Raw genomic sequence first — 27,806 nt, 5'->3', positions numbered from 1 at the left:
TCACTTTAATGCTGTAAATTGTGACGAGCATTTGTTTTGATAAATAATGGTTAGTTGCAATCTTAAACGGGGGGAACGAGCAGCACTTGAACGCAGCATCAGGCTCCAGTTTGCATATACAGAAACACACGCAGCCAGCAGCGTGTGTTTGGCAAAACGTCAGTGTGTGTGTGTGTGAGAGAATGGTATAAACACAAAACAAACCTGCATCGAGGTGATGTTTCGGGAACAGGACCGCGGCTCCAGAGCCGAGCGGAGGATGTAACGCAGCTCCAGAGCCGCTGGGCACCGCACGAGGCAGGCTGAATACAAAAGGAACCGCCGAGGAGAGGAGGCGATGGTGGGGAGACGAGTAGCAGGGGGAGCGGGTTTCACATACACCCGAGCTTCAGCTTTTTGAAACCACCATTAACTTTTGAAACTGGGTTATACATTCAGAACAAAAAAACCTCCAGTATGTCGGATCCGAGTCACTGGTCTGCGATGCCAAACCAGAACAGGTCTCGTTTTGTTCCGGGGGCTCTGCTGAAGCGCTCAAAAAGGTACCAAGAGTTGGGATACGTGGGGGGGCTAGACACGAGCTAGTTAAACGGTTTATTTCGTCTGTTTTTGTTGTTGTGTGTTTTTTGTCGCAGCTGCTCGTCACAAGCTTTCAATGCTGATGCTCTCATTGGGGACGTTATGTGAAAACATTCCCAACGTTAGCTAACGTTAGCTCGTCTCTGCAAAATGCTCGAGTCAACGTTAATCCTGTGTTGGTTCATCGTGAGTTTGGGTTGATGCACAGCTTTTGTCCAGCAAATAACTGAACTGAGAGTAGCTAATGCTGTTTGCTGTTAGGTCTATGAAGTCCTTTTTGGATAAAGCCAACAACTGTGTGGATGGACTCACAGTAGCACACCTATATACATTATTTAAATACACGAAAGGGTCTTTATATGAAGTAAAGCCCATATTGGCACGTATCTGTTTGTGTTGGTGGTTAGTATTTGTGTGAGGACAGTTACTGGCTGCAGGGCATGGTTACATGTTTGTCATGTTTACAGTTTGATGGCTGCAGATAAATCCTGCAGCTGTTCACTGTCTGATAGAGGCCACCACACTGGATGAATGAACCGACCAGAGACATAAAACAGCTGACCATCCTCCAGTTAGTTGTGGACAAGGGCAGGCTACTAATGATTTTTTTGTATTATTGATTAATCTATCTGTTAATTTTTTGGTTCTCACAGAACTTAAGGCAATGTGTTATTATTTTGCAGATTAATGTTGTGGTCTGAAATTTCCCAGAGCCTGATGTTTTGACTTGTTTGACTTGTTTTGTCCAACAAACCATCCAAAAACAATGTATGAGCTGTAGAATAGAAACCAGCAAATATCTGAGAGGCTGGAACCAGACAACGTTGAGCATTTTTTCTTAGAAGATGACACAAGCGATTCATCTATTATCAAAATAGTTGGTTAACCGTCTGAAAGTCTTCTAATCGATTTAATTGAATGAATAATTTCAGCGCTATTGAGAACAGTTCACCCCGGTGTCACAGTAAAATCTGCTGCGTTGATTGTTTGAATGGCATTGGTCAAAATTTGCCCCCTCTTTTCATGACCAGAGGATTATTTAGCACTCACTCCCGCCCTTTATACACACACACACACACACACACACACACCTACACACCTACACACACACACACACACACACACACACACACACACACACACACACACACACACACACACACACACACACACACACACACACACACACACACACACACACACAGTCACAGTCGTGGACATCTGCAGCTCAAGCTGGTCCTGCAGCTGCTGTCGGTGCACGCAGCCTTGAGTCTGTTGACAGGAGGGTTTCTCTTTGTATTTTGGCTCTCGTCAGTTTTCCCTCTTCAGCTGACATTGGCCACGCTGGCGTGTCATGCATTTGCCTGCAGATTAAAGTTTTAGTTACATAAACATCTCTCAAAGCAGAGTTGCTCTGAAGGCGGGAATAATGTCATCAGTGGAGCTAAATCTCGGTGGGCAGAGACAAAAGAAATCTCGGTTCTTCTTGCTAAGTATCATAAGCCCCATCTGTACTAGGCCAGGAAGTGTGTCTTTTTTGTTGGCTGCAGAAATTGCAAGTGCGACGATTTATGGGACGCGTTTGAGTACCAGTCCAAAACAGTCTCACGGTTAAAATGGCTGTGTTGCAGGCCAAGTGCGCTGCAACTTGGCATTTTTTCTGATGTCAAGAAGAAGAAGAAGAAGAGCGAGCTGATGTTATGAAGCGTCGCACTAACTGCAAACCACTAACCTTTCAGTACCATTAATGGAGTAGAGCTGAAAACAAATCTGCAGCTATTTTACTATCGATTAACAGTTTCAAGCAAAAATGCTGCACATTGTCAACCGGCATGATTTTCTGCTTCTCTTTTTCAAATTTAGTAAACTGAAAATCTTTAGGGTTTGGACTCTTGGTCAGATACAATTATACATTTCTAGATGTCAGCTCTACTGTTTTACATTTTATATATAGAGAGAGAGGAAGAGAGATAAGTTAGTGATATTTGTATATTTTCCAAAGTATAATATAGTGTGACTGTGCCACTTTGCTGGTTTCGCACTGTTAGCAGTGTGTACTGCGTAGTTGATCACCGTTCACACCCTTGATTACCCGGTGAGTCCATCTCAGGGTAAACTGGTTTGTCTTCTTTTGAAGACCTGTCTCCATGCTACATGTTATTAGCAGTGCAGTAGAAAGGTCTGTGAACACACCCACAATAATCCTGTTTATTAATTATTCAAAACTAAATTGAAATGAACTAAAATAATACAAATATGATCTTAATGTGTTGCCTTTTATTTGTTGGGCGTAATAGCTCTCTCCAGTCTCCTTTGTCTACCATGTTGTGGGAAGTACCTTTCTTCAAAAAATGTATGAAATTCTAAATAACTCATAAGTGTTTTACGGGAATATTTGTATGATTTTTCTATGAGAAGTGAAAATGGCTAATTGTAGTGCTCAGAAAACTGGACATCCACGCCTATTTCCACCGCTCCCCGTCTATAGCCAGCGTACTGCTGGTCGGCACACAAACACGGTTGTGTTTTAGTGTTATTCAGGCTAGTTCACTGCGGTACAACAGTTCCATTTTAGTGGATGACGCCGGACTAATCTGCCCTCTGTTACACTGTCATGAAATGTCTTCTGTGTTCTTAGCCCGCTGCTCAATAAGCACACAAACACACACTTAGATATAAATACAAGCTGAAGAATTGTATGAGTCAAACGTGTAATTATAGGCTGGATGAACCAAAATGATTACGCTCGGCTTAAAGGAACACACACGGTTATGTTCTTTCTAGATCGTCTTAAAGTTCAGTTTAACTGTTCTAAAAAAAAGTGAGTAAATACCCTCAATGCCACCATTTTAGCAGTGACGCAGCGCTCTGAGTGGCAGCTTTAGGTTGTTAATATCAACATAGAGGTTTAACTTGAAAAAATCGGGAAACGTTATGATGAAAAATGAGGTTGTGTTGTTGTGCACAAGGATTGGTGCAGAGATAAAGAATGTAACAAAAACACTGCTACTCATATTGCAAAATAGACAGAAACATGTTAATAAACCTGCATCGCTTAGTTTACCCATGTGACCAATGGGAGGCTGTTTTAAGTTAACCTGTGAGGCAATCTCTAAAACGTATTTCCTAATTTCAATTTAAATTCCACTGTGATGTTAGAACAGCTTAAGCTGGGTCATGAAAACTACCACAAAGACATTTTCATAGAGATTTAGTTGAGCGATGCAGATGAGTGTTGACGTCTCTCTCTCTTTTCCCCCCCCGTTTGTGCTCCAGCTGTCGCAGCAGCAACAGGAAGAGCCTCGGTGTCGGGACGCCGTCGCCCACGCTGTCCCGGCCGCTCTCCCCGCTCTCACTCCACACTGGTAAGATCTACTGCCATGCTCGGCATCCCTTTAAGCCCAACAAGCCCCAACCTGACTAGTGTTAGCATTGGCGTTGGCTCTACTTCGGCTGCAGTGTCATGTAGAAACACACGGCTGGACAATCACAGTGATGCAAGTGCACATAAAAGCAAAAATACCGGCTAACATTGTGCTCATTTACATTTCATCTTTAGCATGATGTTGCAAAATCTTGCCCCAAAATATAGAAAAACTGCAGTATTATGTGTTGGCCTTTACTTAACTTTTTCACTGTATTTTATGGTTTGTTTTGAACTGTGCTCTGAAGAAACACGTTCACAGCAACACAGCCCTGTCAGCAGGTGGTTGTTGGTGAAACCAGTCGGACAACTTTTGCTATTTAAACGCAGCAGCATGGACTCATCTGTGCTCTTCTGTATGTTCACACTGTTTAAGAACAGATCGAGATATTGTTAAATCAGCCCAGACCAGTGTCGGTGTTTGATACTGACACTGTCATGTTTATGTGCCTTGTTTTTATCAAGTAGGTTGAAATAATGAGCTTCACACAGGTTTTATGTGAAAACACACTCAGTACTAGAACTTGTCGGATATCAACATTTTTAAGTTTAGAGTTTGGTAGTTTGGAAACTTTAACTGTGTTTGGAATGATTACATCAAATGAAGTCGCAAGTAAACACGTCACTGTTTCACACGAGTCATGTAGCGCACTGCTAAAGTATCAGCTCCTCTCACGATGATTTTTGTCAGCTGTGGGGCACCTTGCCTGATGCTCACGAATACAAGATTAAGCTTGTTCAACTCTAACTCTCAAGCTGCACCAAAGCATCTGGTTGACACAGAATATTTAGACATATTCAGATGACGTGGAGCGATATTGACATACGTCTCGTACGCACATCCATGCTCATTCGCAAAACACTGGAGAGTGTGTCGGTGAGAGGGAGAGAGCCACGGGAGAAGCTATAACACAAAATACACAGTGTGAAGTTGGCAATAATTAAATCAAAATGTAATTTCAGCGTAGAACTGAGGGAGGAACAGAAAAAAAAGGGATCTTAATGGATATACTGCAGATGGGAAATTATTAATCATGAAGAAAAGTGCAATTAACGCCCAAAACACCAAGCAATGACAAAGTGCGGCCTGCGTTGAGCTCCGGCAATTTGGTTCTGGGCGTCTGCAGAACATCTGGACCCACCGTCTGCATTAATACTTAAATGTTTTTAGCTTATCACTTTGGACTAGGAGATGTTTTTCGAAATGAATATCTGATTGAAGAAATAGAAGTACAGAAAGCATTGCTACAAATGTCTACATGGTTGTTGTCTTTAGCTTTCTGAATCAACAACAGCGCAGACGGTCCACAGCCTCTTAATGCCGAGAAGCAGCTGCACTCTATGAAAAGAGTTTTGCTCAAGAGCTCCTCATACCAGCAGTATGTGGACGTGCTCCCTCTTGAACTCAATCATGCCGAGGATTATCTAATCGCAGAGTGCAGTCGGGCTCTAATTAGGTCTCTCTCGCGTTGTAATCGGTACTACTCAGCCGCTTGCATGTAAACGAACCACAGTCTCTGGTGGACCCAGACATCCAGACTCTGGATCAGGCCTTGAATTAAGACGGTTTGGGGTTGCTGGTTAACGCCGCGCGGTTTTGCAGTAATTGAGGGTTTGTGCATTTAGACATGATGTCATCCTTTCTAGAACATTTCCACCATGTGGTTTTTCTCTATTTTCACGAGTTTATTATTATTAAAGTTGTGAATTGTACCGGTAGTAACTTTTGTCTTTTGCTTCTCCAGCTGCGAGCAGCCCTCTAGACAGCCCACGAAATGTGTCGACCAGCACCTGCCTCAACTTCCCGTTTGCCCGAAGGTATGTGAGCACTGAATTCTGGAGCAATATATTCGTTTTTTTCACATTTAAGGAATCTCGAGGGGAGGGGGGGTTGATCAAAATAATTTGGGACTTTTCCCCCCATTTTAAACAGTTAATTCAGCGGTCTGTAATTTTTTAATGATTATTAGCAACGCTTCTTTTAGATAAATATATAACTGTAGGGGCAATAGGAATATCCTTTCAGTAAGTACACATGGATTTGTTATTCATATATAAATACAAATTTTATTTTTTAAATAGTACTCTTATCTGTGGACAAATGTTCAGCAGACCTGCTGTGCACGGACAAAAAGATCTCTAGGTGAGGCTCCGGTAGCAATTGTATTGAATTACTTATTTAGAAATAAATCAATTTAACAGTGTCTCGAGTTTCCTAGAGACGCCTATTAACTATGTCTTACTTACCCGCTAAATAAGCTTTTTAGAAACCATTTTTAACCATCAGCTAATTATTCTTGTTTTCAGAGTGAGTACACCGAGAGTGAGGATGTCATGGAAATACTGGCTACCGTTTAGTTATTTATTTATTTTATTTTGGGAGTTGGTTCATCAAATCCTGTTGATGAGTTTAAATCCAGAGTCAATGTAGCTCCTGTTTACAAACCACTGATCATTGTAGTTTGACACGGAACCCTTATTCTACCAAATATACATTTAAACAAATCTAAAATAAATGAAATCCAATGCGTAATCTTACTCTGAGGGCTTCCTGTTGGGTGCGAGTGAGCGCGCTGGGACAGATGCAGAGAACCAGCAGTAAGGTGACTGAGGCTGACTCAGCCTGGAGCATTCACTCCTCCGTCTCTCTGCCAGGTCTGCTCCTCAGCAGGATGAGTGTACTTAGATAGAGGTTTACCCCCGAAGCCCACTCGCGTCATTCAACCCCGTTCTAATGGCAACAGGCTTGTCTCGCTCCAGGCACGTGTAGCCTCCAAGTGAGGCCTTGAAGGCACCCAGGAAAAGTTGTTAAAAACTCCTGAGTAGTCCGGGTGCTCCGTCCTAAAGTACGATGGGAACGAGACAGAAAAACGACACCTCTGTGAAAAGTAGTGTAAAGCACATCGTTCAGTAGTGTACTGTCGAGATGAAAGGCAGCCTTTAATTATACCTTGCCTCTTTAATTCTTTTGACTTTACAAGAAACATTCACAGTCTTATCTTAGGACCTACAATTCTACACGCAAACATGTTAACATATCATCACTGTGCTGAGGAAAATAAGCACGTTTTGGCCACAAACGTCTCGCATCCATCAACTGCAGCAATAAAAACTAAAAGCCTCGCAGAACTATCAGTGACCTTGTTCATTGCTGCTTGAAATTGGGTTCTCTTCATTCATTTTATTTGTCAATGAGGCTCTTCAGTTTCAAATTCATGACCGAGCTGAACTCCTAGAGATAACCAAAGTAGATCATTGTTGAAACGGATAAGATGCAGTTACAGCTTTTTAAGCCTTAATTCATTGAAGTGGTCTTTTTTATGTCTATAACGCCACTCTTTAAGTTGTTGCTCATTCGCACAGCAAAACGGTTTAGTTGTGAATGTGATGGTGCTGTTGGAACCCTGTAAAAGACGAGTGGTTACAGATAATGGCTGGATGAATGGCACTGTTGCTGCCAAATGTTATAACACACAACCTCTAGCTGTTCTGTGTGTGTGTGTGTGTGTGTGTGTGTGTGTGTGTGTGTGTGTGTGTGTGTGTGTGTGTGTGTGTGTGTGTGTGTGTGTGTGTGTGTGTGTGTGTGTGTGTGTGTGTGTGTGTGTGTGTGTGTGTGTGTGTGTGTATAACTGGAGAGAAGATCCTTTCTCTGGTAATGCTTTGAAGGGGAGATTTGTCTCTGTTATGTAAACTATATCGTCAAATTAATTTAGTTTGCGTGCTTGTATCTGGGCAAATGAAAACTGGCAAGGAGGGCAACACTGTCAGTACTAATCCCTCAGCTGAATGCCAGAGGTCACAGGATCACATGCGCAAGATTCCCAAAACTCACTGAAATTCTTTCTTTTGTTTTTCTCTTCTTCTTTGTTGCTGTCGTGATCTCAGCCACTTGGCTCGCGCCGACAGGTAGCTTCTTTTAATATTCTTTCACCCCGTCTGTTGGCTTTTAAAGCTTGTGTTTCATGTTTTATCTTCTCCTAGAAAATGTCTCCTTTCAGTGAAGGTATAGCTTGCTTAAAGAGCTGCTTTAAATCAAATGAGGACACCTTGTTATATATGATTTGGATAAAAGGACATTAATTTCATGCTCTTGTAGCCAGAGCCAGAGTTATGTAATGAGTTTCACATGTGAAATGCGAACTAACGCCAATGCTGCTGAGGCTTATGTAACCAAATGTCCGTTTCTCTCAGAGCTGAGGGCCGGAGATGGTCCCTGGCATCCCTCCCCTCATCTGGCTATGGAACCAACCCGCCGAGCTCCACTGTGTCGGTAAGTGATCCCAAAACATGTCGCCGTCCTCCCCGGTCGATAGATGGCCAGGCAATTCTAACACTCCACTCAGTCCAAATAGCACATTCGTTTATGCAATAAGGGACGGCGAATGCCAAGTCCGCGATGACAAACCGCTAATTGTTTTCCTCCATCATCTGCTTGAATTAGTCATTTTCTCAGTCTGTGGAACTCGGTGTTAGAAGTATTACACACACAGTCTGTGTGTATGCATGTTAATGAGGAGATGAAGTACAGTGTGTGTGTGTGTGTTCGTGTTCCCTCGCTGTTATAGTTATGAGATCAAATATTTAAAGTGACATTAATTTATCACAGTTTTTCAATAAAACCTCACAACACGTCTGATGCTTTTGTTTGGTATTCAAAAAGCTTGTATCCTCAGTTACTTGATACTTTTTGGGAGGATACATGTTACACAAAAATGTTTTTCAGAGCAGAACTTTACTCCATAAACATTCAAATGAACATTTTGCATTGTGTGTGGGGGGGGGGGGAGTGTGCCGAGCCTGTGGTTGAAAGTCGGCCATGTGCAGCTATTATAAAGACGTTTATGGGCCTGACCGTGGTACAGACCCAGAGGTCAGTGGGGACAATAGGGCTCTTCAGTGGCCCTCACTGCCCTCTTTATTCTAAGGCATTAGAAGGAGACTTCACAGATGCCGTCCCTCTCGTCCTCTTCTGTTTAGGAGATATGGGCCTCAACATTTCACAGAGTGCTGGCAATGTACAACGTCCAGTTTGAAAAGAGTTTACTCAAAGCCTCAGGAGACGATGACTTATTCCTGTAAATAACGATGACTCATTATTGGTAGAAATGCTTTAATTATTGTCCGGAGAGGGTGTTTAGGTCATCTTTCACTTCTTGACAACTATTTTATGAATGATGAAGGTGAAGACTTTAACCTGTTGAATGAATGAATTTTCTCAACCGATGGATCCGTCTTTGTCTCCGCAGTCCTCCTCGTCCTCCCAGGAGCGTCTTCACCAGCTTCCCTACCAGCCGACTCAAGATGAGCTGCACTTCCTCTTCAAACACTTCCGCAGCACAGACAGCATGACCGACGAGGACGGGCGGCCCTCGACCGTCATACGACCTCGGTCTCGGAGCCTCAGGTGGCTAATCCCGATTTCATTTTAGAAAATACGTGCTTCCAAAGCCAAAGATTTTGATTATTACATAGACTGTTAGACGTCAACATGTCTTTGCTTCAGTATGACCATGAAAAGTTCACAAGCAAACATGGCATTTGCCGTCTGAAGTGCCTCCGATTGGTTTACAACATGCCTGTTGGCCGGCAGGCTGCTGGAGATCTGACTGCCGAGCTGTGTGCTTTTGACAACTTTTGTCTGTTGGCTCCGCTCTGTGCCGTTTGTGCGATGCCTGAGTGCTCTGTGTTCTGGCACCATGGTGTGCCGTGCGTGGGCAATGCTAGCTAACAGAGCGCCTCGGGGATCTAGCGGCTGAACTGTAGTCAAGGGGTGGGGGTGGTTTAGGGGGGCTGATGCAGAGAGCCACGGTAAGCTGCAGCAGTGTGTGTTGGGCAGCAGCCATCCAGTCCAACAGAGGCGTCTTTCATGACAAAAAATGGCTTAGGGAGCCTGCTTGCATGTGATAGGTTTTCCCACCATCTGTTCTGTGTGATGCTTCATCAAGCAAGGTTTTTCTTTTTTTAAATACATCCGTCTCATCTGCCTAAATACTGAAATGGTGTTGCAGTAAATGACTAATTGAGTGATGTTGATGATTCACACTGTTTGGCCACCAGAAACCTCTGCTGTTGGTTTCGAAACATTAAAACCTGACAGTGAAATTGTAGCTTTACCACCTTAGGAGCTGCTGCATCTAATGTTGGCTCACAATATTGCTTTTGGCAGGTTGAGAAATAAAATACAAGTGTAGATGTTGGCCTCTTAAAAACTTCTCTAGATGACTGCGGTTGACATAACCACTTTCACACAACCCGTTGTAGCTCAGTGGAGAGTTGTATTTGTTGATCAATTCAAATGTACTCATCTGTTGTTTCGTTTCTGTTGCAGCCCCGGGCGATCGAGTGTCTCCTTTGATAATGAGATTGTCATGATGAACCATGTTTACAGAGAACGTTTTCCAAAGGTACGCGCAAAAACACTGTCGAACATTTGTGCAGCAAAGACACTGCACGTTGCTCTTTTTTCCAGTTTATCGGACACACGTGCTGCCTCGCCTTAACAAAACAAAGTTTGATTTTAAATCCACCTGAAAGATAAACTGACGACATCGTGAAATCTGACGTGTCTTGAACCTCAAAACTGAAAGTATAGGATGGACTCTCTGCTAATGATCCACCAACAGAAATATTATGGACATTTGGTGCTGCAGAGAGTAAAAAAATCATAATTACTAGTCCTTTCTTTTTAAATGCCATAACTGTGTGTTTGTGTGCTTGTCCTCCCTGCAGGCCACAGCCCAGATGGAGGAGCGCTTGTTCGAGATTATCACCCACTGCTCTCCAGACAGCTCCCTCCCGCTAGCCGACGGGGTGCTGGGCTTCATCCAGCACCAGTTGGTCGAGCTGGTCAGAGACTGTCTGGACAAGTCCCAGAAAGGCCTGGTGACTTCCCGCTACTTTGCTGAGCTGCAGGAGAAGCTGGAGAAGCTGCTTCACGAGGTGGGGGGAAACAGCTAGTCGATTCGGGTCCAGCAGGACTGACGATATGGGTCAAATAGTATGTGTTGGTTGGGGGGGGGGAAAAAAGATCTAATTTAATTGTATACTCCAGCTTTGAGCGTCGGCTGCTACAGACTCTGGGATGCGATGAAGTTATGAAAGGGGATGGATTGAGCTGGGGTGAAATGTGCAATCAATAACCGTCTGATAGCTAAAGGCACACAAAATAGATCTGGTTGTGGAAATTGTCCGTGTTGGTGAGCGGTGCTTTTGTCACAGATCTTCTCTTATGTTGTGAGAAATGTTAGTTTCTATAGCAACCTCTTCCCCTGTTCCTCTGCCAGCTGTCAGACAGAAGGCATGGCCGACTCGCTGTACCTCCACCTGAACTGATACGTCTGCTCCCGTACAGTGGAACAAATGCTGTCACACGCTCCCTCACACACACACACACACACACACACACACACACACACACACACACACACACACACACACACACACACACACACACACACACTCACACACACACTCACACACTCACACACTCACTCACTCACTCACTCACTCACTCACTCACTCACTCACTCACTCACTCACTCACTCACTCACTCACTCACTCACTCACACCTCAAGACTCACTTTGTGTGCCAGGGCCACTTTGTTTAAAACATGTTGCAATAGATTTACAGTCATCTAAATCCTCCGTGGCTCTTAATTTTTATACAAATTAGCTACTTTCAGTTGGTAAAAGCTCATTTGTCAACCTCCGGTCATTGCCTACATGCCTGTTACCTCAGCTGCTTTTCTCTAGTGTGCAACAGTTCTACTGTTGCTTTACATCGCACCTTTGGAATAAGCAGTAGCACGTTTCCCTTGTTACCATGAACATGAATGTTGAAGAGTTCCACCGACAGAAACTTCATCAAGAGAACACATGGTTTAACCTTTTTAAAAAAAAAAAAGTAGATTCTCCCAACTGACGTGACACATATTTGTTTTTTTAATATTTGGCTTTGGAAAGTGTTTCCCCTCTTTGATCAATTATTTTCCACTGACACCACCAAGCCCTGATGACAGATGTGGTTTGCATCCCTTTTGCACGACACAATTTTTTATTTGTAACAGTTTTATTAGCATAATAATACTATACACATTGTAGTGTATTTTAATTTTTTGTGATAGATGTTCCATGGTGCATACATGCCATCTTTTATCCCACATCTCAAAGTGTGCCAACATGGAAATCACCATTTTCCCTTTTTGTTTCTTTTCTCTTTTACTTCTATTTCCAATTATATTACAAATATGTATTATTAAAAATTTTATTTGTCACAGTTTTATTTTAATTCCACAATGCAACAAATTGTGCAGAAACGACCCCGTATTTTTTCAACATCATCCTATCTATTAATTACATTTTCAGATTTTAGTTGATCTGTGTTGTAGTGTCGTCTCTCTCTCTTGGGTGTTTTTGTGAAAAGCTAGTTGGTTGCATAAATAAACTTGTCATTTTTGTCCCTCTTCTTCCATTCTGTTCGTCAGGCCTACGAGCGCTCTGAAAGCGATGAGGTAGCCGTCATCATCCAGCTGGTGAGGAAGATCCTCATCATAATCTCACGGCCAGCTCGCCTCCTGGAGTGTCTGGTAAGCTGAAGAGGAGAAATTCTCCCCTTAATTGAAAATTAGATTACTGTGACTGAAACAAGTAGAAGTCAGTTCACCATAAAGTTGGACTGAAATGAGGCGCTGACCTTGATTCTCTTTAGAAAATGGACACGAATCTGATGATCTCTGAAAGGAAGATGATATGACTAAACTTTAACTATGCTTTCCCGTCAGTAGATAAATGTTCCAAATGAAACGGTTGTCATTGACTTATATGGATTAGCCAAAAGTAATTGGGACATTGTCTTTGCAAAAACATATTGTTGAGCTCCTAAATCTATATTTTTAATGCTTTGAGCATTCCAAGTAGAATTCCATTCACTTCCGAGAAAGAACCCAAAAATATCTTATTTTTTTCATTTCCTCTGATAGATATTGACAGTTGGAAAATCCAAATTAAATTGGTGTTGGGTTTAAACTGGGAGATAGGCCCAACCTGTCAAAAACCCTGTGGTATTACAATTACCAATATCTAATACCACCAACTCTCTTGACATTTTAATTCAAACTCCTCTAACCTTCTGAATCACAGACTCTGCATGCAGACCTGATCATTATTATTATTATTATTATTATTATTATTATTATTATTATTATTATTATTATTATTAATTGTCATTCAGCTAAAGGGATAACTATAAATGATAAACCTCTTGGATAAGAAGCTGAACATCTTTAAGACTACAGTTGCCTTTGACTTGTACCACTGATACAGACTAAACACTTGCTTTTGCCGTTTCCCGCTTTGAGTTCCGTCTGTCAGGATATTGGCTTCAGCCAGTCCACATTAATGACACTTGGCTGCTGTTGACAGGAGTTTGACCCCGAAGAGTTTTACCACTTACTTGAGGCAGCGGAGGGTCACGCCAAAGTCGGCCAGGGAATCAAGACGGACATCCCGCGCTACATCATCAGCCAGCTGGGTCTGACACGGGACCCATTAGAAGGTAAAGGGGAAGTCTCACACATTGTTCACACTATCGTAGCCTGAAATTCAGGTTCAGTCAGTTCAAGAACTTTTGAAAGTTTTACTTTCACATAAACAGCCTGCAGGAAGCAGTTTCTGTGCAGAAAGATAACATTTACAATGACAACCTTCAGTTCAGCGAAAATGTCCTCACTATGTGTGAAGAGTTGATGGTGCGAGATGAAGATTCTTTGCAGTGATGTTAAACCCTGACTTTCTCTCTGTTGTTTCTAGACATGGTACAGCTTGAACAGTATGAAGCCAGTCCTTCAGTGACAGTGGAAACAGATGGTATTGTGGAGGTAAACGTTCATTTTGATTATTACTGACGACCTGTTAAGAGTGGACAGCATTTGATATATTTGAGATTAGAAATTAAAAGAATAGGTCCACTCTAAACATACTTTGATTGCTGTGCTTAATGCATCTCGGGACATTAAGTACTTTTATATCAGAGCGTTCTTTTTGTTTGGTGGGCTACGGAAAGCCAAGACGTGTTTAAGGTGAAAGTAGATCTCGAAATTGCTTTGAAATCTGTCGCTGCAAATTTAAGCAGGTTTTCTTTATATTACCCCAAATTCATATATATGGACAAATTGTGAGAACTGCTGTATGTATTTGGACTACAAGTTGGTCCACTGGAAATACTTTATGTAGCAGACTGCAGAACGGTTTCTGGAACTCGAATTCTACTGTAACAATCCTCATCATTATAATAACAGTATCGCTTCTATTGTGTTGCATTTTTAAGTTGCCCATAAATAGCCACTAGGATCACATTTCTGCTTCCTCTCTATAGAATAAGGCCCCACAGACGCTGACACCGACTCGAAGGAAACCTTTTGAGAGTGATTTTCAAACAATCAAACTCATTAGTAATGGAGCTTACGGGTAAGAACAAAGGGCCATTGTATACGTTTTCATCGTTCTTTCGTGGCATTGTTTTATTAGTTCTCCAAAAGATTCGTTGCACACTTTTATTTTATTATTTCAGACTAAAAACAAGTCAAAAATGTTTCCTTGAATCTACTGAATGCTACATGTTCCACGCAACCTTTTTAATTAAACCGTAGCAACTTCATTACTTTCATTCATTATGTAATAATTGTCTTGAAACCTATTTCCTTCAGACAAACATCCAAAATATCACCTCTTCTAAAAAAAAAGAAAAAAAACATTAGTATGGTTTTCAACTAATTCTGCAGCAGCATGTTGGCTTAGTCTTTGACTGCGTCTTAATAGTCAAAGAGTTTCATGACTCCTTTGGCTAGAATGGTGGCTGTGGTTTAATCATGCCACAGCAAAGGCAATTTCATGCAGAGATATCCTATCAATGCAGTCGTGGGTTGAATTAGCAAAAGGTGAAGGGAATCTTAATACTTCTAGAATCTGCAAATAGCCAGTGAAAAATTCACCCAAACTTCAACCCTGTGTTCAGCCCATGTTTTCAATGAGAATATCCCTTCAAGTTTTCTTGAAGCCTTTTTACTGTTAATTGTGAAGAATTGTGTCTCTAATGTGCCTCATGTTGTTTTTGACAGGGCTGTATATCTGGTCCGTCACACGGAGACCCGCCAACGGTTTGCCATGAAAAAGATAAATCGTCAGAACCTGGTCCTGAGGAACCAGATCCAGCAGGCTTTTGTGGAGCGAGACATCCTGACTTTTGCCGAGAACCCCTTTGTGGTCTCTATGTTCTGCTCTTTTGAGACACGACGTCACCTCTGCATGGTCATGGAGTATGTGGAAGGTAAAGTACAGAAAGACTGCTGTGAATGATCTATGGTTAGACCCTTGGCTCTATCTAATCTAGAGCGGTTTACACAAAGTGGTAATATAGATAAAAAGGGAATAATTAATCCATGCAAATGAACACGATGCCAATGGTTTTTTGTTTCATTAAGGTGGAGATTGTGCCAACCTGCTCAAGAACATGGGCCCACTGCCTGTAGAAATGACACAGTTGTACTTTGCTGAAACAGTCCTGGCCCTGGAGTACCTTCACAACTATGGCATTGTGCATCGGGATCTCAAACCTGACAAGTGAGAACACGAACCCACTCTACTCCTGTTGTATAGTTTTAACAAGGACCAGCACTCTCTGTACTACTGCTGGCTTCTCATTTGGAAATGTACTGAGTATGACCCGGTATTCTTGCTTTAAACATGATTTACTTACTAAACAGACGTGATCTGATCTGTGATAAGTCACCTAGAAAGTCCAGATTTCTTTTTTTCAGTCTTTCTCCTTTTATATTTCAATCTGGGTTCTTGCATTTGCTTATAGAATTCGTTGAAAGTGTTGGCTGTTCAAAAGTAAAGTACTTGAGGGAAAAACATCTCTTGTTGTTCATTGATTTTTTAATATCTTTTTCCTCCCAACAGTTTGTTGATTACCTCCATGGGCCACATCAAGCTGACGGACTTTGGCCTGTCTAAAATTGGCCTGATGAACATGACCACCAACCTGTGCGAGGGTCACATGGAGAAAGACACAAGAGAGTTTGTAGATAAACAGGTGAGACTGGTTCGAAGGTAAAACAAAGTAGACAAATCATAGTTTTCCATGTAAGACGAGTCACTCGACTGATTATGGAAGCAGTTGTTTCTTTTCCCCAAAACTCACCTGTGTTGGTATGCTTGTGCAGGTGTGTGGCACTCCGGAGTACATTGCCCCAGAGGTGATCCTCCGGCAAGGCTATGGGAAGCCCGTGGACTGGTGGGCGATGGGGGTCATCCTCTATGAATTCCTGGTCGGCTGCGTTCCGTTCTTTGGAGATACTCCTGAAGAGCTTTTTGGACAAGTTGTCAGTGGTGAGTGCTGAAATCAATCACTAGAACAAATAGTAATGGACTTTGCACTTACTTGTGACAATGACTTGGTTCCCAGGAAATAGGAAATAGAAAAATGTCTTGTTTTCTGATTCACAGCTTTGTATCATTGCATCATGTCATGTTGTTTGTCAAAGGCCAAGATATGGAAATCATTTAGGGCCAGTTGACTGTTTTTGAAGTACTAAAACTGGGCTTTCATTTCAGGCATTGCAACACCTTAAGAAGCTATGTTGTCATTGTTTTGTGATTTTATTTGTGCTGATCTATCTGGCTTGTTTTTCTGCTTCTTCTTGCAGATGAAATCATTTGGCCAGAGGGAGACGATGCTTTACCAATTGATGCCCAGGATCTGATCACGCGCTTGCTCAGGCAGAGTCCTTTAGACCGACTGGGAACGGGTACTGCTCATTAAAAAGCTGCAGAGGGTGTTTGATACAGGCTGATATTGAAAAATTAGGATGTTTTAAAACTTAGTATTTGATTGACTGTAAAACATATGTGGTTGTAGGCGGAGCCCCAGAGGTCAAACAGCACCCGTTCTTCCTGGGTTTGGACTGGAATGGACTCCTGAGGCAGAAAGCTGAATTCATCCCTCAGCTGGAGGCGGAGGACGACACCAGCTACTTTGACAGTAGGTCACATGCTCACTTCAGGCTCAAAGAGTGGGTTTTCTCCCACATTAGACCAAAATGCTTTATCTACTAGTGTCACAGCAGTGAACAGCGTTCATAGTCCTCTATTGTGATGCACAAATGGAAATTCTACAGACCGGGTTCTCGATTATATTTTCAAACAGACAGTTTTCTCTGAAGATCTGAGTGTCTTCTCCTGTTCCTGTTTTCAGCTCGTTCAGAGCGTTACCATCATTTGGCGTCTGACGAAGATGAAGAAACCAATGATGAAGAGTCTTCCTTGGAGATCAGACAGTTTGCTTCCTGGTCGCATCGCTTCAGCAAGGTAATGGCCACGTGTTGGAATACAAAAAGCTTTGGAGGTTCAAAAAGTGGTCAGCCCTTTTGGTACAGAAGAAACTTCCAGCTATATGTCTATGCACATTTACAATGTTTATTTAAAGCTACACCAGATTCTCTTTAGATAGCCTCTCACTGTTCTGCTATTGAGATAACAAAGTCATGTGTTTATCAAAGAGTAGAGGGTCTCTAGTGCTGCTAGACGGTGCATTACATCATTGGAAAGCTCTTCCATACTCTGCTCAGCTCTCTGTTTCACAACCTGTCTTCTGTTTGAACCTTTCAGGTCTACAGCAGCACAGAACATCTGGCAACGCCGTCCAACTTGAGCTTCTCCTCTGACCGCAGCCACAGTGAGGAGAAGGAGGAGCGTGGGGACGTTGGAGGGTTGAGTTCCTTCCTGAGCCCAGCAGAGGGCAGCATGGAGCGCACACATGCCGGACGCATGGCCAGGTAGGCACAAGTGATATCATAAGCTGCTTTTATTTCTGTCACAGCTTTGTTCAGTGCTTTGAGGTCATCTTAAGGCTTTTTGTTGATTTCTTCTTTGTTTAACACTTTGCTGCTGCTGTGTAAAAGCAGCAAGCAGTCAAGACACAGTGTGGTGTTGTGTTGCGTGATCTCTTGTACCAGTTGATTTACCCACTCTTTGACTGTTCGCAGCCTTCGCCCCCGGGCTTCCTCCAGCTCCTCCCAGTCTGAGAGGAGCACCAGTCCTCTGGTGATGAGCAGCACCCAGAGCCTGGAGACGATGCCCCGCTTTGCCCTCTCCACTGACGATGAAGGTAAATCCAGACTGAATGAATGTTTTTGACTGTTCTGTTCACAACATGTACCGTATCAGTGCTTTTGTTAGAGGCATGAACACTGATCATGTTGACATGTTGTTTACCTTTTTTTTAATCTACGATACCTGCAGCTGAGGTGGTTGTGTCGAACCTTCGGAGGATCAGGATTCGCAGCAACAGCACTGGGGCCAAACACTCGTCCCCCAAGGACCCGACCGGCCCTCGGCGCTTCGGTAACCAGCTGGAGACGCCGGACAGACAGAGGCTGCCCTGTGGTGGGAAGCTTCCCAAATCGGCCTCCATCTCAGCCTTGTCTCTTATCATCACTACAGGTACAGATGGTCATCATCAACACCTCAGTGGCAATAAGAAGATGGAAATGGATGAACAAACTTGTAATATCTTTTGTTTGTAATCATGAAAGTAAAACAGGCACATATTTAGAAAATAATAATGGAAGTGAAACTCTTTAGTTATTCATGCAAATACACCTCGAATTGATATGGTCAGAAACATTTACCAAAAACCATTATATATTCGTAGCTCTATTAATATTTAATTCATAGCACAACAACTTAAATAAAAGGCCTTTCTGAGCCAGAAAGCTGTGTATTGTTCTGTCGACATATTTATAGGGAACCGGTCTTGCGTTTTGTTTCAGACGACTTGCCTGGCGGCCTCCAGCCCAGTCCCATCTCCCCACGCTCTCTGTCCTCCAACCCTTCGTCCCGTGACTCCTCCCCCAGCCGGGACCTGGTGCTCAGCCCTTGCAGCCTGAGGCCTCCCATTGTCATCCACACATCAGGGAAGAAGTACGGCTTCACGCTGAAGGCCATCCGGGTCTACATGGGCGACAGCGACGTCTACACGGTGCATCACATGGTGTCGGTGGGTGTCGGTCTAATGAAACACAGGCGTTTTTAAATGTCATGTGTCCATGTCAAGTAAAGTGCTTTAGTATGATGACAGAAGAGAGAGGTATACAAATGTGGTTATGTAATGCTCAACATGATCTCCTCACACTCACTGTGATGCTGTTTTAACAGAGTGTGGAGGAAGGCAGCCCAGCTCACCAGGCAGGTCTCCGCACTGGAGACCTCATCACCCACGTGAACGGAGAGTCTGTCCAAGGCCTGGTCCACCCCGAGATGATAGAACTGCTATTGAAGGTACAGCAACTCGCTCGCACTGCTGTCGCAGGTTATCACTGTGTTTGATATTCAGTTTTAGCTTAAGTTGCTTTTTTGTGTGTGTGTGTGTGTTCGTAACACAGATTAATTATCCTTTGCTCCCTATTAAATGTGCAGAGTGGTAGCAAGGTGGCGCTTCAGACCATAGCACTTGAGAACACGTCAATCAAAGTGGGTCCGGCCCGGAAGACCAAACACAAAGGCAAGATGGCTCGTCGCAGCAAGAAGAGCAAGAGGAGAGATAATTACGACAGGTGAGAACCCGAGGTTTGGTTATCTGTCGTTCTCTGCAGTGTTGCTCATCGTTTGTTTACTTTGTGAGGTTGGTAGTTGGTGAATGTTGGCAAAAAATAAACTAACCTGCAGAAGTCAGTGCTCTGTCTCCCCCTAGTGCGAGGGACTGTTAAGTTAAGTAACAGCTTAGTATTACTTTATTACATACACTGCATGGTGTGGTGGTTCTGTTGTACCGTTTTTTTAAATCAGGTTGCTTAAATTATTAGTGAGTTTGTGAAACTAACTGAGATTCCTGAATACTCTGCAGGGCCATTAGAACACACAGCATACCCCCGAGCTCACTGAACTACACAATAGCACATATGTGACTGTTGTTCTTCTACCTCCAGGCGACGAAGCATCTTGAAGAAGCTGTCCAAGCAGAGCACCGTGATGCACAGCAGTCGCAGCTTCAACTCAGGCCTCCACCACTCCGTTTCCTCCAGCGAGAGTCTTCCGGGCTCCCCGACACACAGCCTCTCCCCCGGCCCTTCCACACCCTGCCGAAGTCCCGCACCCGACCATCAGGTTTTTGGTGAGCTCAGTGTGGCCTCAGAATTATCCATGATAAAATGAAATGGTTCTTTTGGTTCTTGACTCTTAACAAGGCTTTATAGGTGCATTATAAGCCTAATAACATCCACAGGTTTTGAGCGTCTTCTAGAGAACAGGCTGTGTAAATGTGCAAAAATATCGAGGTTTCTGCAAAAATGTTTTAAACGGTTTTACCTCTGCTTTCCAGACAATAACTCTCCTCAGAGCACGTCTCCTTGCTCCAGCTCTCCCAGTTCCCCCGCTGCACACATCCGGCCCAGCTCTCTCCACGGCTTAGGCTCCAAACTCAGCACGCAGCGCTACACCAAGGTGGGTCGCCGCAAGTCAACCAGCAACATCCCCCCCTCGCCCCTCGCCTGCAACTCATCCTCCACCCAGCCGCTTTCTCCACAGCGCTCCCCTTCTCCGCTGTCAGGCTTTGCCAAAACCTTTCACGGCTACCACGGCAAAACCCTGTCCCCACCTACCATCGTTAGACACATTGTCCGGCCCCGCAGTGCCGAGCCACCTCGGTCTCCTCTTCTTAAGAGGGTACAGTCAGCTGAGAAGCTGTCTGGTGTGTATCATGCCGATAAGAAGTCGTACACCCCTCGCCGGCACACGCTGGAAGTGCCGTTTTACTGTGAGGGGGACCTGCTGGGTGACTGTGAGGCAGAGGGTTCCTGTGGAGGCTCGTACATCGGAGCCGATCTCGGCAGGCTGGGCGGATACATCGGAAGCCAGAGGCTGAGGGACTCTGGGATTGAACGATCGGAGCAGCTGGTCGTGATGCGAAAGCTCAACCTATCAGAGCGGCGAGACTCCTTTAAGAAACAGGAGGCGGTGCAGGAGGTGAGCTTTGACGAGCCGGAGGAGAAAACCAGCACCGCGGTTACAGTGACGCCCACGGCTCCAGTAGCCCATACACAAAACCAGAACCAGCAGCAGCAGCAGCACAGGACGGAGTGGATGGTCACCCGACCCCAAACCAGCGTGGAGGTGGAGCTGGAAGTGCCGGTGGTGAGGAGGTTCACACTGGTGCCCCAGATTGCCGTGCAGGGCTCAACGGAGAGCGAGCAGGATGAGTGGGAGCCGTGTTCAGATGGAGAGGAAACCAACGAAACGGCACAGCTGGAGGTGGGCATCGCTTCCTCTCAACCGCAGCAGGCAGGACTTCCTCTTGGTGACCACAGCTGCAAGCAGGCAGCAGAAACCGCCTCCACTGGTCCTCAGGTTGGACCGTCAACGGAGAAGACGGAGTGCAGAGAGGAAACTCCACAAAAAGGGCATCTGAGAAAGTGACAACTCACCACTGCACACGTTTCAACTGCTCATATCTTTTCTTTCAAGTCTTTCAGAAGCTGTAAACTCATTTACAATCTCTGGCTGAGAAAAGTAGGCGATGATTTTACTTGAATTTTTTACTTGTAAATATGTGCCTCAAGGCATTGCAACAGTTCTGGTCTTATTTATTACATTTGTCAACTACGATGAGTTAGTAACGGGGCAAGAGGAAAGTTCTCATTGGTCGAATAGCCAAGGCTCAGCATTTTTCTAACCATAAAATGTGGTTTTATGTCTTTTGACTGGATAGTTTTTTGTATAAATGTCTATTTTTTTGAATAAATTGTTGCAGTACAGATTAGTTTGATAAAGCTGGGCGTAATTGTTGCAGGACCAAAAGGTACTTCTGAACAGTGCAGCTTCCAATGATGTAATACTGCTATTATATTCATCTCCATGACCTTTGGTTCACACTGAAAGCAACATGGTTGATTCGAGTCATTTTCTGATCTATTGGCAGCAGTTGTGTCTAAAATACTACAATAGGCTTTTTATTTTATTTTTTGCGGTTTTGCTTTGGCGCTAGATCTCTAGAAGAACGCGTCAATGCAACCCAGCGCTAATTAGCATGCAGGAAAAAAAATGCTAAAGTTCAATAGTTGCTTAAAACTGGGAAGCTTTGCACAGCTGGAATTCTTCCACTTTGCACTCGTCAGACACGACTATCGTTCATGAAAGAATCACATCGGAAAGAAGCAGAACTGCATTATGATTGTCTGACGGGAGACGGAAAAATAGATTTAGTTATCTGAGTTTCTAATAATTAATTAAGTTCTTCCATTCACTTCATCATGTTCCTTGCAGTGTGAATTCATGGTCACAGTTTTTTCTGGTCAGTGCAGGGTAATATTTCACACCGAAGGTACAATCTGTTATGGAGATGAAGCTGACTCAAAAATGATCATGATGTGCCACGATATCAGTGCAGTGTCCTCTAAGTGATATCTTTTGAAGGCGGAAGTGTCACTTGAAAATCGTACACTCAACTCAACATGAAGACGTTTCCAAATGTGTTTGTTTTTCTTTCACTGGTACTGCAATCCTAACGTCTCTTGAAAAATGAAGTAGAGGATGAAGTCCTGGATGTTACCGATCATGACACTCTGCTTTGTTGCTACTCGATATTAACTTAGTATGATGCCATATCATAGATGTATCTCAAATGTATTTTTTATTTTATTTTTTATTCTTCCTGCCCACATTTTGACATCTGCAGTCACAGATTCAGCGTGGCTCTACATGTCTCCCTGTAGTAACGTGTTCTACTCAAAGCATGCAATTTGCAGTAAAAACATTGAGCAGCCAAATCGAAGTCTACGTCGTCTTCAGAGCCTGGAGGAGAAATATCTTTCTGTTCAAAACATTTTGGTTTTTATAGTTTGGTTTATTTTGTTCCTATATTAAGACGTTTTGTACCTGGGGGGGGGAAGTGTTGAATCATTGTGTATGAAGTATGTGTTGGAGTATCTTTTCCTGAAACGGTAGCTTTCGTCTTTGTTTTTTCACATGAGCATGTAAGAGACACCATGCCTACAAGACCTGTTCCTACTTAATGTACTGTGTAGTGATGTTTACATCAAGGGGAAATGTGCACTAATGTATTTTGTAAGTGAATGTTAAAGGTAAATTGAAAATGGCAGAGGGAAACCCTTACATTGAATCCAAACCCAGGGCTTCTTTGAACAAATGTTTTATGTCTTTGTATCGTACAAATATTGATGTATATTTTGATAACAAGGGTGTGTATAATTCTGATGTGTTGAACGACACAATATGCACAAAGACAATTTCAGGCACCAGGAGTTTTGGAAGTCTGACTTGAGGGAATAAGCTGTTAGTATTTTGGATGTACTTCCCAAATTTGAGGTTTATTGTCTTCTTTGTCGGTGGCTGTTGCTGGATTTTGTACCGATTTTCTCCTTCTGTTTCTAAATCATCCGACTTGTTGATGAGTTACTTAAGTCCCTCTTTCTCCTTAAATCTCATGACGACCTTTTACAGGATGCTTTCGTCGTGTCAGTGAACCGCACGGAGAGATTATGTCGCTGAATGGCTCCGTTATTTTTGCAGTCTGACAATTGTTTACAACAAACAAACATGCTATGTACTGTACAAACATTTTATATCCCGTGGCTGTATATGATGACGCTACCGTCTTTGATACCATGAAAGAAAACGACATTCATAGAAATCAAAGTTGTTTTTGTTGTTTTGAAAATGTTCAGAAAGAGTAATTTAGCAACAAACTGAGAAGCATTAAGTGTTTTTACATGCACTTAAGTAACTAGTTTTTGAAAATACATGTTTTCCTTGGTGTTACGTAAAGGGAGAGTAAACAAGGGTGACACAACTAGAGTTCTGCTGGGAGTTCTTTCCATGTGTGCTCTTGTAATGTTTTTTTCACATGTGCACATTTGCATGAAAAATACGTCTTACAGGGAAAGTAATGCTGCAGAAAACAAATCGTTACGTCTAGAGGTATGTTTGTGTAAATACAATAATAGGTTACAAGTCAGACAAACTAAAACTTCTGATACACTATTTGTATGCACAGTAAGGGATAAACTGTACTGTGAAAAGGCTCTATAGCTAAAGAATGCATCATAACACATAAAATACGCCAGTCGTACTTCCAAAATGATTAGGGAAAACACTTTGCAGTGCATGTATACCCGGATTTCTCCAAATAACCTGGTTTCTTATGTGAATGTGAATGTAGTCGATGCTTGATGGAACTCTTCTGGTTGAAAGCGTCTTATTACTGTAACCACACCCAACAGTGACGTGGCAGCTGTAGGCTGCAAGGTTAAAACAAGAACAGCCACTGGAGGTCAGCATAGATTCTCAGCTGGTGTTAAACTTGCTCTCAAAGAACAAACGGGCAGGTCAAACTGTTGTACATGTGCATGTGTTCTCGTGTGGACTCCTCTGTTCAGTGCATGCTGCATGAGACGAGCACACATCTGTAATACTTGATTGCATGGTATACCGGCGTTGCAGCCCTGTACTGTGTTTTCTTGTGCAACAAATAAAATTTGTACTTCTCATCCTTAATCTGACTCCACTGGTATTTTATGTACTTTATCATTGTTCACCACACGGGAGAGCTTTTATTTTGTAGGAGTACAAGGATGCTGAGACAGAGTTGATAAAATACAAAAATGGGACATAGACCCATGCCCATAAATATAATTCAATTTCATTTCAAACAAGTATTTGATCTAACACTACTTGTGTAAGTTTCCTGGTGATTTAAGTTGCATTTCACAAATAATCATAACGCTGCTGTGCTTTCTGTGATTCTATTGGACACTGTGATGCTGCAGTTCTTCCTTTAAACCGCCAGGTGTCGCTAACGTGCTGAGGGCCGTTGTTTCACACCACAGAAGAAGTCCAGTGTCCTTCACAACAGCAAACATGGCGACTGCCACCAAAATCATCCAGAGACTCCGAAATTTGTTATCAGGGGTGAGCAACACAACCACAGACAAACTTCATATGTATTGAGAACGATATAGTAGATTATCATTGGGTTATTTCTCACAAAAGATCACTTCTGAACAGGAGTGATTTAACGGACATGAGTTGCTAGTTCTAGCTAACGTTAGCTTTTAAGGGCTAGCCTGAGTTGGATGACAGCTAACGTTACGTGTGATTAAAGAAGAGTATTACTAGCCAGTATGTTTTTTTTTATGCTGTTTGTTTTTTAGCACGACTTGCAAGGCAAACTGCAGCTGAGATATGAGGAGATTGCAAAGAGGTAAGACTTTTCACTCGCGTTAACGTTACCCTCTGAAACCATTGAGACAGCTGGATTAGTTACACACTAAACTGGAGACGGTTTTAATGTTTCTTGGAGCACATACAGCCCAGTTAATAATGGTGTTCAAGTGGCATGATGACGTAGTTTGTATAGAGCAGGAACTGGCTCACCTGCCTCGACACAGGTGAACTATCAGCAGCTCATCAGGGGTTGTGTTCAATGACACTTGTCAAGCTCTCACATAAACATACTTAACTGTGCTGTCAGCACATGGTTCGACACCTGTTTTTAAATTTGTTTTAACTGAAATTAATCAACTTTTTGGTCTAGTTATGGCATTTATGTGCCCTAAAATGTGGCTCTCAGCTCCTGCCTGACTGCACTGTTCCAGGCAATCTAATTAAGTGTCTGACTATGTTGCAAAGCTTTAAGTTTAGACCTATTGTTAGTGCTTTGGCATCCAATAAACCCTCAAAATCATGAATCTGTTCCTTAAACTGACTGTCCTCCATCCCCCCTCGATATTCTATCATTTCACCGCTACCTGAAATAACATGCCCCCACAAATGCAATAAACGCAAGTGATACATTGAGGGCCTGACAAAGAGAGAAAGTACTGGTGCTGCTAAAATTTTGCACTAAAATCCACTTGTACATTTTGATTGAAATGTGTTTTCTATAGGACGCAGCCAGCACCCAAACTGCCAGTGGGCCCGAGCCACAAGTATGCCAGCAACTACTACTACAGCAGAGATGGACGCAGAGAGTCAGTACCCGCCACAGTCATCATGTCTTCTCAGAAAGCTCTCACAGCTGGCAGGTAAATGATTCAGTCAGTGCATTTTCATGTACAGTGATTATTTGATTATCACCAGAAAATTAAGTTTTCTGAGTATCACAAAATATCGGACATCTTACTGTAGCTTGATTAAGGTATAAAGAGAACCTGATGAACAGGGCTGGGAAACGTACAAACAAAACTGACCTTATTTCTGTTTACAAGCAGAAAGATGATATGGTCACAGAATGGAGGAATATGCACCTACAGCTCCTCATTTAGATAACCAGTGACATATGTGAAATCATCAACTGTAGGAAAACCAAAATATCCAAATATATATTTAGACCAACCTTTATCTGACACCTGCCAAAGATGCTCCAATGCTTAAATGTATTGATCTCATGTCTGCTAATGTCTTGCTGCTTCAGTGTGAAGTCAATTAAACAACTGGATTACACATTCACCCCCTGTTAAGTGAAATATTGTATTAGTAGTCAATGTTTCAGTATACCGTTGTAATTGTTTTGACCCCTCTGATGTCTTCTAGTCAAGTTGCTGAAGTCCCAAAGCTTCCAGTGACCCCAGGTCCCGTATATGAGGAGCTACCACTCTCCACGGACCAGCCATACCTCTGAGCAGCAGGATTGACTCCGTCAACAACCTAATCTCTCCATCCGAACCTGCTGTGGAGGCCTGACCACTGCGTGTGTTGGTTGTACAATAGAAAATGTGAATAAAATGTGTTTAAGATTCCTGTGCTTATTGTGGTCATACTGTATTATGAACTGAACAAATATGAAATAGATTTTAAATCATCAGTGTCAACTATGTGAATAGATTACCCTCAATGTAAAAATAGTTTACACAATAGTGTGGGAGGTGAGTCTAATAGCAGGGAGGACTAGATGTGTGTCTGTGGGGCTGAGGCCCAAATAGACGAGGACCTGAACGCTAACCTGCTCCTTCTCCCCCATTGGAACCACCCAGCCTCACAAAAATCCTCAACACAGTTTTGGTTTCATTGCAGTTAGCTGACAGAATGGAGATACCAATGGTAAACTCCCATTACATGAAATACAAAATCAGGATGTCTCATGCAGCGTTCTGATAACTGAATGGCCTTGTATTTGACATATTGAGTATCTTTGTCATTTTAAACTATCATCGGGTTTGAGAAATGAATGAACCTGCCAGAGCGTCCATTAAAGGGAATGCTTGTTGTCATTTTAAAGTGTTCTGGTTGTTGCTGCGTCTGTGTTTGTCTCTGGATTATGTCCCATGTAACTGAAATAACACTTAAAATGTATATATTTAGAAATAGATTTCTGAGTGTAAGTATTTATCAGTGAGGTTGGAGTCAGTACACTTTGGGTTTACAATTCTACTTTTAAAGACCCGCTAATATACAATGGGTGTTTTTGTTTGTCCCAAATGCCTAAAAGTAACGTTTGAGACACTATAATCTTCAAACTACAGACTTTAGTACAGCTGCACGGTAAGACTAGGCATCAACACACCTGCCCAGATTATTTGAATGTATCTTCTCAACAGGTGAGAGCATGTTCAGACTTTTGAGTTTGGGAGTAGTGACCTTAGTCTGATCAGCTGACGCGATTGGAAGCAGCTGTGATGGGTGCAGACATTTATATACACTGATAAGTGACTACAGTTACTTAACAATACGTTATATAGATGTTGTGTATTATACGCTATAATATTTGGTACCAAAAAACTACTTTAGGAAATT

General features: G+C 42.8%; 2 protein-coding genes across 2 annotated transcripts; both read left to right on the top strand.

Moving 5' to 3' along the window:
* Positions 1 to 187: 187 nt before the first annotated feature.
* LOC306694968 (microtubule-associated serine/threonine-protein kinase 3-like) lies at positions 188 to 21,498 on the top strand. Its single transcript, XM_079158042.1, has 26 exons — positions 188 to 542; positions 3,856 to 3,944; positions 5,749 to 5,821; positions 8,195 to 8,273; positions 9,250 to 9,407; positions 10,332 to 10,407; positions 10,733 to 10,942; positions 12,488 to 12,589; positions 13,425 to 13,557; positions 13,812 to 13,879; positions 14,377 to 14,468; positions 15,119 to 15,327; positions 15,482 to 15,620; positions 15,963 to 16,095; positions 16,226 to 16,391; positions 16,709 to 16,810; positions 16,921 to 17,043; positions 17,257 to 17,369; positions 17,670 to 17,836; positions 18,047 to 18,168; positions 18,303 to 18,503; positions 18,833 to 19,059; positions 19,218 to 19,340; positions 19,479 to 19,615; positions 19,988 to 20,172; positions 20,380 to 21,498. The coding sequence occupies exons 1-26, from the start codon at positions 457 to 459 to the stop codon at positions 21,471 to 21,473; spliced, it is 4,407 nt and encodes a 1,468-aa protein (XP_079014168.1). The 5' UTR covers positions 188 to 456; the 3' UTR covers positions 21,474 to 21,498.
* A 3,399-nt stretch (positions 21,499 to 24,897) lies between these two features.
* On the top strand, positions 24,898 to 27,283 carry ndufa7 (NADH:ubiquinone oxidoreductase subunit A7). Its single transcript, XM_079157568.1, has 4 exons — positions 24,898 to 24,983; positions 25,226 to 25,275; positions 25,961 to 26,098; positions 26,607 to 27,283. Exons 1-4 carry the CDS (start codon positions 24,933 to 24,935, stop codon positions 26,692 to 26,694), a joined length of 327 nt encoding a protein of 108 aa, XP_079013694.1. The 5' UTR covers positions 24,898 to 24,932; the 3' UTR covers positions 26,695 to 27,283.
* Positions 27,284 to 27,806: the final 523 nt, after the last annotated feature.

Source organism: Pholis gunnellus (assembly GCF_910591455.1).
Source record: "Pholis gunnellus genome assembly, chromosome: 4".
Classification (NCBI taxonomy): domain Eukaryota; kingdom Metazoa; phylum Chordata; class Actinopteri; order Perciformes; family Pholidae; genus Pholis; species Pholis gunnellus.
Note: the sequence above shows the minus strand (reverse complement) of the source record. Positions and strands in the feature narration are given on the sequence as shown.